At 44.6% G+C, this 15267-nt stretch overlaps 1 protein-coding gene across 1 annotated transcript in view; it reads right to left on the reverse strand.

Moving 5' to 3' along the window:
* Positions 1 to 2937: 2937 nt before the first annotated feature.
* The window catches only part of Phlpp1 (PH domain and leucine rich repeat protein phosphatase 1), a 233503-nt gene continuing 221173 nt past the window's right edge, over positions 2938 to 15267 (reverse strand). The window contains exons 15-17 of the mRNA XM_052736466.1: positions 9673 to 9867; positions 7527 to 7755; positions 2938 to 5042 (exon numbers count right to left, since the gene is read on the reverse strand). Of these exons, the coding sequence (XP_052592426.1) occupies positions 3864 to 5042; positions 7527 to 7755; positions 9673 to 9867 (1603 nt within the window). The 3' untranslated portion in view covers positions 2938 to 3863. The remainder of the gene's footprint in view (positions 5043 to 7526; positions 7756 to 9672; positions 9868 to 15267) is intronic.

Genomic DNA, 15267 nt, shown 5'->3' on the forward strand with positions numbered 1-15267 from the left:
CATTCTTCACTCATTCTATGGCTTCTCCCTTTACACATGGTAGAACATTGTATTCTTAGAACAAAATGAACCAAAGGCCAATAAATGCTGCACTTATTTATGGGCAAATTCAGGGCATGCAACAGTCCAGAATAGGGAGAGCAGCTTGAGGGCCATTTGCCCATTTCTTCCTGATGTGTTCTATGCCTTCTGGAAGAGCAAGGGGCCATCCTGAGGGGACACCATTCTGGTTTCTGACATTTGTGTGGGGTTAGAGTCAACCTGGTGCTGGCTTAGACCCTCATGACCTCTCAAGACCAGCAGCTACCATCACACCTCAGCCAGATGCCTCAGGTCCCATGCTGGTTTTGAGCCAGCCATGGGTTCTTGATCAAGGCTGAGTGAACATGCAAATCAGATGGGGGGACTTTGAGGCCCCCCTTCCATCATGGCTGACCTGGCAGAGCCGTCACCTTCTCTAAATTGAGCAAGGCTAAGTGTGAACTTTGTTCCACTTGATATAGCAGGTAGGGTAAGGGTTAAGAACAGAAAAAAACAAACTATCACAAATACTTCAGAGCTATTTGCATTTTCAAACACATATCGATCATATCAATCAACATCAGCACAAGCAAGATCAATGACAATGATGAAAGCAGTTTGCCTCAAGTCATTTGCACAACATGGGGATTCTAGAGATGAACTGGAAGAACAAATTAGCATTCATTGACAAGAAATACAAGGAACCTTTCCCCAACCACAGTCCATCTTTTCTTCCATTTGCCACTTACGAAGGCACTTCTGTTGTACTCTGGATTTTCTGATCAGCCCAGTTCTATGTTGGAATAGTGAGGACTCCTACATTAAGGCCCCACTGAGTTACAGATCTGGTCACCGGGGAGGCAGTTACAGACAATACCACCCCCACCTTTACGGAGACACTTCTGCTTTGTATCAGGGATGAATTCAAAAGACCCTTTGATGAGTGTCCAAGAAGAGTCAACATAGTTCAATAGCCCTTGATTAGGGCCAGTAGTGACATCGCAGATGTTACTCTGTAAGATGTCAAGCATACCACAGAAGCTTACTGTTTTGCTTTGTTTCCTAACCCTAAGGAATGCAGGGCTAGACAAATGCTGGACAGAATTAGAATTCTGATTACATGTTATTTCTGTATTTTAATTTCCCATGGGATAGTTGCCCATTATAGGAATCAGGTGGTCATCAACGATACCACCTTACAAAGCAGAAACTGATAGGAGGTACAATAGACACTAGGATCTAATACAGCATCTCTGCCCTACCTAATTAGTGGTGAGGATTACTTTCTATTACATGTCGAAGAAAACTGTTAAGGTTTCTTCTGGCACAATGGAGCTCATGTCGTCCCCAAAGCTAAACCCACCAGTAGATGGTGCTATAACAAAAGCCAGCAAAAGAAACCAGGCCACTGGTTGGGTCCCTGGCCCCAGAGTCTGGCCTGGAGCCCCTCACCAGAGCCAGGCTAAGTAGACAAGGGCAGAGGGCCTGGAGATCCCGTATGCAGCGGCATGTGGCTGAGCCACCAGAAAGCAGTATCCAGGCCCCAGCAAGTCACCAGCCTCACTGCACTTCCTCTTTCCCTTCACACTTTTCCCAGTGGTCTGAGTTTTCTCACAGGAAGCAGAGAATACACCCCCCCAGGGAAACTCTTTCTCCATAATACTCACTGTGCAGATGCCATGGCTGCTTCACGGGTCTTCAGGTATTATCAAGTACTTTAATGCTCAAAACCCACCTCAGTTTTATAAGTAGCTTTACATATACTATTAGAAGTGAACAGAAGTGAATAAATTCTTCTTAGGAAATAACTGGGGAGGCTCCTACGGTAAGAGCACGGACATTTACAGGTAGGTAAGTCCTTCACATGGGTGCAAGAGAAGAAATGTTCCCCTCTCCGTGTACTATGTCTGCACAGTTCCTTATATGCAGTGTGTAGAGTGTCTCCATGACAGAACGGACAGAGACGACAGAGACACAAGCACCGGAGGAGCTGGGGACACAAACATGGCGTCTCTGTCTTGCTGCTTCCCCCACATCTTTTGCTGGTCCTGGTGGGTGGTGGCTGCCTCTGGTGCCATCGAGGAATCCACAAGTATTCACTGACTCTGTTGACCACCCTCCATAGGCTCTGACCCCTCTGTAAGACCCATACTGCGCTCAAGGCCTCTTCCACAAAGGCGATAAAGTGAACTCTGCCGGAAATGGGGATCTAAGCATGGATGAATTGGAAAGCTAGCCCAGCTTGACAGGAAATAAGTCACTGGGGAAAACTAGACACTTGTGTGGCTTTTCTGATCCATGACTCACATGGCGTGATGCAGAGTAAGGGAAGGATCAGGGCCCTTGAGATGACTCCACTTCCAGTCCAAGGCAGATGGTCTCTGCCACATTTTGGAAACCTGGCTCCTTCAGTACTGGGCCCGGCACTGTGCTGGAGTGAGCTAACCCTTCTCCTGTGGCCTCAGGTTAGTGGTCTGGGCTAGTCCAATAGTCCTCAGGGCAGACCTACAGGGAGACAGATGGAAATGGAAGCCACCTCTCTTCTACATACAGCTCTCAATTTGCACAGTTACAATAAAAGGTACATTCCCTGCTCACATGATCTCCTGGAAGAACTGAAAGCCAACTTGGTTCTACGGGAGTAGATGCTTCCCATGGGCACTCCCCTATGCAATCTCCATCTAGTCCCCTGTTAGTGTCTACACTGCACAATAATAAAAGGAAAAGAATAACACCTACTGTGTATACAGCTGACCAGAAGGTCAATTCATTCTTTGCAACTGAACTTGTTGAGTATTAAGGAAACACATAAACCATAATCCATAATGTTGGTTAATCTCAATGTATCCCTTCCAAGTGAAAGCTGGTATGACTGTCTGTAAGACACACCTGGGTGCTGAGACAAATGCAAATGGATCCAGTGCTTATAAATTTCATATTTATTATAACAAAAATTATGACATGTCCATTTGTGCATTCTGCTTCAATATAACTCTGGATGTGTAGATGGTCTAAGGGACTCTATACAGTCATGCTGATTGTGGCAGCAGTAAGGAGCACAATTAAAAAGTGTCTGCAAAGGTTCCAGGTTCCCAAGAGCAGGCTCCTGTCCAGTGACCTCAGAACCACATCACCTACACAGAAACACACTGACCACATGGCCCACACCGAAGATGAGCAAAGTGGGGATGGGGCAGGGAAGGCTCCGCAGAGGGGCAGGAGTAGTTATTTATGCTGTGTCCTTACGCCAAGACTACAAACACTTTAAGCATCACTATGCAACACTTAGCTATTTACAATAGAAATTTCTCAATCAACTGTTCTCTCAGAGAAAATTAGTGAGTCCCAGTGACTTACGTCACCTGACAGAGTAAAGCAACTCCTAGGAGTTAGTCTCCATATTCTACAAATGTCTATCATTTTCAAGACAAAAAAAGCCTTTCCCCACAAAGAAATAAACAATTACAATATTATTAAGTCATTTAGCAATGGCAACTTGCCCTGCCTTCCAAATAAACAAAACAACAAAAAGCAATTTTTAAAAATTACATTATCATTAACTGCTTCTCTGTAATATATTAAACCTTTTGTTCTTTGCCTTTACACATTTGATATGTTAGGGAAAAAAGTTAACAAATTTAAATCATATTGGTAAAGTGTCACTAGAAGAAAAGTGGTAGTTATTAAAAGTAACCAATACAAAGAGAACCTACAGATGAGCTGCAGACAGGTGGGGCAGTGTCTGGGAGGGGGGCACGGAGTAACACCCCGGTTTAAGGTGAGCCTGGGAGACTCTCAGTCTTTCTGGTTAGTTTATTGTTTAAAACAGTACTCAGACTGGGTCATAGTGGTGTATCGTAACAGTCTGGCAGGTGGTCCACCTGGAACTGCCGCTGTGGCTGTGGTAGTTGGGGTGGTGGTGGCAGCTGCTGCTGCTGCTGCTGCTGCTGCTGCTGCTCCTGGTGATGTTTCATGATTTCTTTGACTTCCTCTTCCAGCTCCGGGGGTATGATAAACTGATCATCTGGATCTGGCTGAGCTGGGGCTGCAAAATAGCCTCCCGGCTTTCGGAGAGGTGCGTCTGCAGCAACCTCTATCATGTTGTGGCTCCTTTCCTGTGGTGCTACAGAACCATTAGCCCTGCGTCGCCCAATGGTCCCCACAGCAGAAAAGTCTGCCTTCTTGGACAAGCCTGACTCCTCCTCATTGGCACTGATGACAATGCCCTCATCATTGGCCTCAGCTGGCACCTGAAGCAGGTGTTGTTGTCTCTCCTTCTCCTTGGCCCGGCTGCAATGGATGTCCACTTCTACCTCTACCCGGCTGCCGTTGCTGAAGACACCCTCAATGGGTTCTTCATCGTCACTGTCGAGGCCGTTGTCAGAGAAGGCGCTGGAGAAAGTGGCGCTGGACAGCTGCCGCTGGAAGGAGTTGGACAGGCAGACCGGGTGGAGCATGCAGCGCTGCTCGCTGGGGTAGGCGGGGCTGTTCTCGTTCAGGACTCCAGAGGGGGGCTCATCAGAGGCCGTGGAGCCCACCTCACTGCTCATCTCGGAGGTGGACAGCTCACTGCTGATCTCCGATGCCATGCCACTGCTGGAGGATGGCACGCCCAGTCCATCCGAGGGCCGGTCCTTTATCACCATGTTGACGGAGGGCGGGAAGATGCCTGGACTAGGTGGTGGCATGCTTCCTGCAGCACTGAGCTCACAGCAGCAGAAGCTGTCTTCGGTGACACTGAGCTGCACTACCACAGCACTGATGCTGTCATGGCAGCCGTAGCTCTGGGCCAGGGTACATAGCTTCTTGGCGGCAGCCAGAGCATCTGGCACATTCCGCACAGCCTCCACAGCCTCCTCAATGGACAGGCTGTCCCACAGCCCCTTACTACCCAGAATGAAGAACTCATCCTGTGGAGTCAGAAGCACTGACTGCACATGGGGGCGAGGTACCACGCTGGGATGGAGGAAGGTGTAGCCCAGGATGCGTGTGGACTCTGTCACTCCATTCACCTTGCCATCCTAAAAGAATTTCCAAAGAGACAGTGAGCACAGAGCACGTGTGGCTACTGAGCAGCCTCCCTCTGGGCACTGACTGGACCACATGGAACTATTATAGGGAACTGGTGCAGGGAAGTGTTGGCCATCCCAGGGAAGAGGCCCTGTGTGGAGTGGTTCAAGTATAGATCTGGGCTTATAAGGAGCAGCAAGGTGAAAGGAAGTATTCCAGCCATCCCTTTAACAGGGATATTTATACTAGGTGGCAAGACCTATCTCTTTATGACAAGTTGATGTCCAGCCTTACATAACATGCATGCTCACTAGCTTGTAAAGATGTAAGCCATCCAGAGAAACACCTGGGGAAGGGAGCGTTCAACCTCATGCCTCTGTCCACTGGCACAACCAGCACGTGGAAAGGTGAGGGAGTCTTGTGTGGCCCCCAGACGTTTGCAGCTGGGTCACAAATCTCATACATTTAGAAAGATGATACCAACAGAAGCACCCATTCTTTCTGTTTTGTTTTGATTTGTTTCAAGATTGCTCCGTGTAACCCTGGCTGTCCTGGAACTCTCTCTGTAGACCAGGCTGACCCCCAACTCAGAGATCCGCCTGCCTCTCTGCCTTCCAAGTGCTGGGATTAAAGGCATACTCCACCACCACCCGGCAGAAGAATCCATTCTTATGATTTCCTTGAACCCAACTTCCAGGGACAAATGTAGAAAGCAAAGAGCCCTCTCTGAGTTCAGACAGCTCATTCTGTTTAGACCAGCAGCCAAATTCAGGCCATTTGCCTGGGTGAAAGATGAGTACTTTTAAATCCTAGCTACATGTGGCAGCTGGGTCCTCTACTTTCCAGGTTGGAGGGTCTTAGGCTTATAACCACGTCCACCCCATGCTCCTAGTTTCAACATTCTTCCCACAGAGAGTTCCACAATGACAAAGGCAACTTTTGTGAGTCTCTGGATGAGCAAGCTTCTGTCAGGGAATGCTCCTGCTCTTTAGCCCCACCATCTGCCTCCACCTGGGCTTTGCAAGTGTTTGCTTGCTCCTGGGTGCCTTTCCCCACGAACATGACCTCACCAGCATGCTAGAAAGAAGGTACTAAGACGAGTCAAACAGGCTTCAAGCAGTTTTCAACTTCCTTTACTCTAGTAATGAAAGCCTGGTGTGGGATCTGGCAAGAACGCCCTTGCTGCCCTGGCCACCCTTCAGGTTTCCCCTAGGCCAGTGCTTTGAGAGCATCTTCAAGGTACAGAAGCCACAAAGAGGAAACTCCTCACTGTCGAAGACTCAGCAGAGCAGTGTGAGGAAGGCAAAGTGAGGAAGAGAAGCAGCCCAGAAAAGGGGAGAGCATGGCTGACCTGCCAACTGTGACTCATGCAGCAGACAGCTTACTCCTCAGTGGCTGCACGTGACACTGGCCACTGAGTTCACTATATTCTGTGTATTAGACTGCCTGTTCTCTAACTTGTGTTCACCATCCACTTTAATGCTCAACAGCTGGAACAGACAGGAACTAAGTTTATATGTGAACTCCCTCCCACAGTCTTACAGCATACTGGTATCTTTCTTGGGTGCTCAACACAGCCTCTTTTTCTCTTCTGGACACTAGCCTTCACCCCTCAACCCCAAAATGTGCATTGTTTTAGGAGTGATTGCTAAGAAAAGGTTAGGTTCTTGTGTGTAGATGTGTATCTATGGGTATTTACGGGCTAATGGTGGGTGACCAAAATGCTGGTGAATTTGTAAATAAAGAACTATAGAAGCTACTTTGGAAGTTTCACTGACAATGAATCACGATACACTGTTATTCTAGGGCTTTTCATCAGCAATACTATTGTCATTTGGGACCAGGTAAGTGTTTGCTGTGGGACTGTGTCCACACTGTGAGCTGTTTAGCCACATACCTAGCTTCTACTCTCTATGTGGCTAAAGCACCCACATTCGGACGATCAGACACACCTCCAGGCCTTGCACTTTGCCTCCTGCCCCATGAGAACTGTATTACTCAACTGGTAACAGAGAAACAGCGACGCTGACACAGACACTACAGGTCTGTAAGGCAGACACTACAGGTCTGTAAGGCAGACACTACAGGTCTGTAAGGCAGGAGTCTCACTTTGCCCAGAGCAAACCAAGACTTACGAGGGCTGAAAGGTCACACCCTGCAAGTGTTTGTACCCTGAGGTACAAAACCGGCAGTGGGACTGCGGGAGTTGAGCTCTCAGCCACCCAACCAGAGAGTGCCTTTGGAGAGCCACTGGGACAGTCCTCATGAAGCATTCCTGCTTCCATGGCAACTGACGAATGCCTTGTTATCCTATAATAAACTACAGACAAGAAACTACAATAATCTATAGACTACACCAAAGAATTTACTTTGTAATACTCTGGATTTGGAATTCTAATTTTGGAATCAAAAGCTTCCTCTGAAGACAAATGTTTCCTGAGGCGTCTCCACTAGGGGGCGCTGCTCTCCCTGCTGTCTGAGGAAAACCTTCTCACCTCAGTGACGATGGCCTTGTGCTGCTTAATTCTCTTCAGTTCTTCTTCACAGCTCATGACATACGATCTGGACAGAGGCAGTGGCTTCCCATTTCGGCAGAGAACCGTTTGGCACTTGCCAACATTAGCAGAGGTCAAGGTAAAGGATCCGCCAAGGTCCACAGGGTCATGCTTGATGTGGCACAGGACGGCAGCACCACCAAGTTTCTGCCCAGCAGTTCCCAGTTTCCTGGACCCAAAGAGAAGGTGAACATTCAAATGCCTCAGCACATTCTGTTCATTAAAAACAGACGGCACGACTGCCCAGGGCCAGCGAAGACTCCGTTCTCCACCAAAGCCACTCAAAGGCTTCTTGGAAGACAAAGGTCCCTGGAATCTGACACCACACACTCACGTGGAGACGTATCTGCTCATATGTGGGGGATGTCACCTTTGTTAAAAGCTACTCCGCTAGTCCTGGCCCGCTGTGTCCCATGGCTGCCCTACCAGCAGTACTTCTCCAAATCCTCCCTGTTCCTCCATAAACCAGACAGGAACAAACAGGATGTCCACGCAGGCACTGCAGGCTGACCCCTAACCACCACCTTCTGAAGGATGCTCACTGCTTGGTTCTTGCCCTGTGCAGCCAAGACTTTCTTGATCAGCACCTTTTATTCTATAAAATGTACAGGGATAGCATTCTGGTATCAACTACCAAGTGTTTTTGCTTTATGCTTCCATTTGTCCATTAACCCATGCATTACTGAATATTTGAAGCACCTACAAATACTGACCATTAAGAGCAAAGAACTCTGATCACAGAGTAATGAGCCTTGACAGTTATAAAAAAACAAACAAAATGTGTTGTATGTGTGCAAGTATGTATACCTGTGTATGACATCCCTGTCTTCTGAGACAGGGTGTGGCTGAAAAGTCGCTGTGTCTGATGGCTGGAGTGTCCACAGGGCCTCCGGGCTGGAGGGCCAGGATCCTGCCTGCGAAGCCTATTGGGCCTTAGGGCACTTCGCTTCATCTCTATGAACTTTGGTTTTATAAGCAAGATATGAAGAGTAGCAATGCACATCCCACTGGGAAAAGTTCAGGAAATGTAAGGTAATTAGAACAATGACTATTTGTTAACTTTTACCATTGTGCTCAACTGCTGTCTGCACCCACTAGGAATCTGGCAGACAGGGAGTGCATTGGAAGCAACAGCAAGAAACCTGCCTGCTACAGCTCTATGTGAGGCAGACTCAACCGAGAGGGCTGCCAGGGGCATCATTCCAGAGCAGACACTACCCACCTTGGTTACAAAACCATGATCTCTGTCACATTATCCATGGGAAGAGGAAGCAGAGGAAGAGAGGTCATCAATGCTTCTATAACCTCGAAGCACTAAAATATTTGTCACCATAGATCCTGTAAGAGCAGGGGTCTGCAGGACACTGTTCACAGTGAGGCAATTCCCTGACAATCTATAAAGCCCTCAAGGCGACAAACAAAGAAAAGATTCTTTGACTGAAGGAGCCCTTACAACATGTATCCCGAAGAGTTCAAGGGTATGCTTGAGTTCCCGCAGTGTGAACGCTCTAGTGCAGCTGGACAGGCAGCAGCCTCGGAGTCTGTAACATCTCCTTCCCCACTGAATAAGGGAGGCGAGGGTATGTTCGAAAACGAGCCTTAAACTTGATCTGCTCAGTTTCAAACCAGCGAAAGCATTTCCTATTGGTCAACAAACTGGGATAGAAACAGTCCATTCCTGAGAAAAGTCCATACACCATACAAGGAGGTCTGAGGAGCCTGTGGTTTGGGGGAGGCTGGGTGTTAAAAATGATGAAAATAAGGAATCAACAGAGACCAGTAAGGCCCAGTTCTCTGAGAACCAGTGACTTAAGAATGAGTATCAATGCATTTCAAACTGAACCATAGTCAATTCCTTGCTTGAATGCAGCTACAGCAGTCAGCTAAAAGGACACCAAGATCACTGAGCAAACTTTTCTAACAAGACCAAGAGAGCAGAGCCAGCAACACAAACTATAACTTCAGCACTCAAGAAGCTGAGGTAGGAGGATCCGAAGTGCATGGCCAGCCTGGCTACGTAGTGAGACTATGTCTCAGAATGAACACATAATAAATAAAATAAAAAGAACTAGAAGAAATTCTTTACCTTTGCATGACTATGAACGTATTGACCATGTATTCGTCTTCATTTTTCGTTTTCTGAAGCTCTTCAGCCAAAATGTCACTCATGGTGCACTGGAGAAGATAGGGCACCTCCACATTCCGGTCTCCATCAAACACACCGTAGAGGGCCTCCCGGTTGTCCCGGAAGTTATTCACAGACAGTGCTGCGACACAGAGCCTGTGGAGTAAGAGTACTTCTGTGGTGAGCCCATTCATCTTCTCTTCCCTAGACCCAATGCAATTTTTTTTTTTTTTGAAAAGGGGTGCTCTGGTTTGTCTCTTCTTGCCTCCTGAAAGATTTGGGTTAACAGATCCCAGTTGGTTTGTATCAACTAATTTCTGCTTGCCTTCTCTCATCCTTCTTTTCAATTTTAGTATTTTTAAAATCATTTATTTTTAAATTTTACAGGTGTGAATGTTTTGCCTGCATGAATGTATATGAATGATATGTGTGCCTGTTACCTGTGGAGTCCAGAGGAGGGCAATTAAACTGGAATTACAGGAGATGTGAACTGTCATGTAGGTGCTAGAATTGAACCTAGGTCCTCTGCAACAACAGCATGTGCTCTTAACTGTGGAATCATCTCTCCAGACCCTATTTATTAATTTTTTAAAAGATTCTCTTTGAATTGTGTGTGGGGGGGAAGGGTTTAGGGGTATGTGTGCACACGGGTGCAGATGGCTGTAAAGCTAGAGGCATCAACCCCCCTCAAACTGCAGTTGCAGGCATCCGGAGTGTGCTGACATGGTGCTGGAAGTCAGAGTGGGAACTGAGCCTGAATCATCTGCAAGAGAAATTTATGTGCTTTAATTGCTGAACCATCTCTCCAGCCATCTGGGGAGTACAGAGCCAAGGTAACTGAGCCACATAAAAGAACATAGATTAAAAGATATGGGTTAATTTAAGTCATAAGAGCTAGTTAACAACGAGCCTAAGCTATGGCTGAGCTTTTCTAATTAATAAGAACTCATGTTGTGATTTGGGAGCTGGCAGAAAGGACAGAAAAATCCACGTACGTATGACGCCTAACTCTGGCCACGTATATCCACATAATACCTGAGAAAGTTTTATAAAAGGTTCTAAATATACAAAAAGGGAGCCACACATGGCTTCCTAGTCTCATATCTCTCATGGCAGCTGCGGTACAGAGACAAGTCTCCTGGCAGGGCCAGTGTGCCACCAATTAAGCTGCACGGCAGGGTGAAGGTTTTGCTCACGTGGACAGAAAAGGTTACAGATACTCAGCAAAGCAGATTCAGATGGAAAAAAACCTCTAAGCAGGTAACAGTGGGTTTAACAATGTGTGTAGGCTTAAGAAAAAAAATGGGTATAGACAGTCATAGAAAAAATAGTTTTTAAAGAAAGTAAAGTAATAAAAAAAAGTCACACAAGGATGGAAAAAACACAGGGAGTCTGGATCTTATATGGTGTCTTTGTTAACTTTGAATTTTTTAAATGCAAATGAACCAAAAAAAAACAATAGCTGCTGAGAGACACTGGATTATGGACACTGCTAAATTAAACCAACCTATATATTTTAAAAATGTCTTAACTTCAAAATGGACAATGTGTTGCATTGGGGAAGAAGTTAAACAAAAGGCTGTGGATTCAAGTTAATAGAGATCAGATTTGACCAGGGAGACCTCCTGAGTATTTTGGCTACAGACATGGGGGAAGAAGCGAAAAAGACTACAGACAGGTGACATGTAAGCTGATCCCTTAACATGGGGACAGCTCTGCGATGAGATGAGACATGATAAATCTTGTTGGTTACAGAGTTCTCATGACATTATTACATTTATTACATATGGCATGGATAGAGATTTATATTACAGTTTAATTACATAGTCCAAACGGACTTATAAAGTTGACAGATGTCTTTTACCTGCTCAAACATAAAACAAAAAATCATCTTTAACTGACTTGTGTACACTGCACATTTCATACTTGTATGTTACCTTTGAAAGTTTATGTGTTTTCAGAGCAAGGGGACCAGACACCAATGAAAAGGGGTGGCCCAGGTGATCCAGCCTCTCAGAGTGCCTCTGTTGCAGTTTGCTCAGAGTTCTGCATCCAGAACAACTTCAAGGCTGCTGGCTGAGATGGTCCAGCCTCACAGACTACTCCAGCCAGGACTGCAGATAAGCCTTGCACTTTCCCATTGCATAGAGACTGGACAACAAATAACAAACTAACTCTCTCAGGTCTTGGACATTATTCCAATTACCTCAGGGTCTCCTGAAGATGCCAGCATACCCAGACAATAGGAAACAGTCTAGAGAACACAACACTCACATTCCCAAGAAGTAGGGTGGGTGGTTTTTGGTCATTTGATGGGTTATGGATATTTGTCATCATTTAGGGGAGCTGGTTACAAATTGTTATTGGTCATGGTCAGGAAAAAAGCTAAACAAGGAGTTAAATTCAAGGATTTCTTTCTGAAGGAAAAAAGGGGGAAGTAGTATAAAAATGATAGGATAAAAGGGTGGATTGTTGAGTCTATTTTTGAACAACCACTAGTCTCAAATATTTTACAATGGCATGGATTTTGATATACCGATACAAATTTAAAGTTATTTTTGTTATACTATATATATGTTCCCATTCTTGTTAAGGTATTGTACCTATACAGCTCATTTAAAAATGTATATTATGAAAACTTTATATTAAACTTTTCGTCCTTAAAAGTTAATTAGTGTAATAAAGAAATACAGGCTAATAGTTAGTAATCTATAATAATCAAACTTATAGTCATGTTAGGTATGTTTTTAAGGTCATACAGAGATATATTTTAGATAGATAGATGATCTTCAAACACTTCAAAGACCTACAGAATATGCAATTTAAGATGTTTTAATAATATAAGGCTTTTCATGACCATGAGACACATCTGCTCCTGGCAGCACCAATTTACTTCCAGAAAGGATGATGGGAATTGAAGAACCTCCATATGGAGTTTATTTTCTTATGGCAAAAGCTAGCCATTTGGGCAAGAAACTGCCCTTGCCTCCACTGCTAACAGCATGCTATCCAAACAGGACCAGTAAGACACAAAGAAAAGCGACTGCCAAACTTTGCCAAGACAGGGTAGGAAAGTCTTTCAAAAAAATTCTGCTTCACACAAAAGTCTGTCAGATGTTATAGGCCTGTAGGTCGAAGATGGTTGTCCTATCATTGCAGAGAAACTCTGGGTGGGTGACTAGGCAGCCAGATGTCTCTGTCATTTTAGAAGTGGCTTGCTCTGCACTTCCTGTTTATTCAGATAACATTATATCCTTCTGGGGTCTTTGATGGGGTTGAAAACTAGATACTTACAGTTTTCCTTAGTTATGATAAAAGGTAAATTAGGTACAGAACTTTGGACTCACCAAGATAGGATAAATAAGTATTTTTTTTCCAAAATTATAAAATAAAAATGGTCTCGACATTATGAATGTAATTCTTATCTGATAATTGTTCTTATTATATATAGTTTTATTGTGTTAGAGTTAAAACATTTCCTTTTTATTCAGACAAAAAGGGGGAAATGTTGTGGGATATTCTTATATACTGTGAAGATGTGTCAGTGCCAAGGCACCTTCTTATTGGTTTAATAAAAAGCTAAATGCCCATTAGCTAGGCAGGAGGTACAGGTGGGACAGCCATGTAGGACAACAGGTAAATGCCATGAGTCACACGGCAGCATGTAGCTGAATAGATGAATTTAAGTTATAAGAGCTAGTGGGAAAAGTCTAAGGGATCAGCTGAGCTTTCATAATTAATGAAAATCTCTGTGTCATGATTTGGGAGCTGGTTGGTTGGACAGAAAAATCCACCTATAAAAAGCAGCTTGGAAAAGTTAAGGTTGATGCAAACATTTCAGATGCACCTCAAAAAGACTTCCCACCTGAGGACTTCACCATAAGAAATACAAAAAGAGATCTGATCTCTGCAGAACAATGAAGTACACCACAAATAACAAGTGAGAAAGACATGTTTTACTGCCACAAGGGGAGTATGGCACCTACTACATGAAGGCAAGAAACGCTATTCACAACCACAATAACTCTGGTGATGGTCTCCTCTCCCACCACCTTACACCTGGTTCGTTCAAAACGTCCAGAGTACTGATGCTGAGAAACACTACTTTAGAAAGCAGAACACTAGGCTAAAAATACTAACAGTTTATTTTGGAATTTTATAACAAATGGGAAGGAAAACACAAGACAACAATAGTGCAAAGGTAGAGGCAAAAGTCAAGATGTTCCTAAGGTTCCCTGTGAAGTGCTATAAAATTGGAGGTAAGCTGCAATAAATAAAAGATTATACTATAAAGCCCAAGCAACACACACATACACACACACACCACGCCGTAAGCAACACACACACATTCATGCATGCATGCACATACACAACAAATAAAACAAGGAAGATAACATGGAAAATTTAACCCAAAAGAATTAAGGGAAAGAAAAACTAAGACTTTTTAAAAAAGAAAACAAAAAATGACAAATAAGTTGAAATTTAAACTTAACTTAATCTCGTTAGATACAAACATAAGACCTAAAAACTACCCACCAAAAACAGAAAAATCAAACCGGACAAAAAAAGCAAGATGTGACTATATGCTACCTATAAAAAAGAACATTTTAAATTTACAAAGAGGCAAATAGGTTGAAACAAGAAACACCAGCATATCACCTTCTAGCCACTGATACCTAGAAACACTTGCTCCCTGGACCCTGGAGGCCACAGCCACCTGGGACTCAATAGGCGGCTTTTCCTTCATTAGTCTCACCCACCACAGCCCTGCAGCAGCCTGCTTGCAAGGACCCTCCCTCCCACCCCGCCCTGTCACACCTGCCTCTCCAGACACTTGCTCTGTCCTACCTGCAGGAGCCCCTCCTCCCCCCACACCTCCACTCCCTGGGAAGCCTGCCTCTTGGTGTGGATAGGGTCCGCCATCTCTTTCCCACAGCCATTCTCAACCGTGTCTTGTATTCCTCTCTACTCCTCTATGCCACCCAGGACCTGAAGAAGCACTCTCGGCAGAGGACCCACAGCTACAACTTTCCTAAGATCCAGAGACAGCAGCAGAAACCAAGGAATGGAGCACCAGTTCAACAAAGACAAGACCAAACATCAGCACCTAGAATTACCACAATCATCCCAACTCCAGATGCTGAGACACCAGTGCAAAACACAAGAAGTTCCAAGACATGCTTCCATCAGAGCCCAGCAGCCCTGCTACAGAACAGTAGGCCCTGGGAAATGAAGTATACGACAAAGACTTTAACACAGCTATTATGAATATGTTCAAGTACTTTAAAGAGGATGTGAATAAATCGTCCAATGAAGATAGTGAAAATACACAGTGGCATGAAATAATGAAAACATTTCAAGACATGAAAATAGAAATAGACTCACTAAAGAAAACTCAAACTGAAATAAAACTGGAAATGAAAAATTTAGAGAAAGAAGTAAAATCATTTTTATTTGCAGATGATATAGTTTTATATATAAAAGATGCTTAAAAATCCACCAGGAAACGTCTACAGATGAGAAACACTTTCAAAAATGTAGCAGGATACAAAATTA

The sequence above is a fragment of the Peromyscus californicus genome, unplaced genomic scaffold (genome assembly GCF_007827085.1).
Source record: "Peromyscus californicus insignis strain IS unplaced genomic scaffold, ASM782708v3 Scaffold_14__1_contigs__length_90479793_seg_1, whole genome shotgun sequence".
NCBI classification, from domain to species: Eukaryota; Metazoa; Chordata; class Mammalia; order Rodentia; family Cricetidae; genus Peromyscus; species Peromyscus californicus.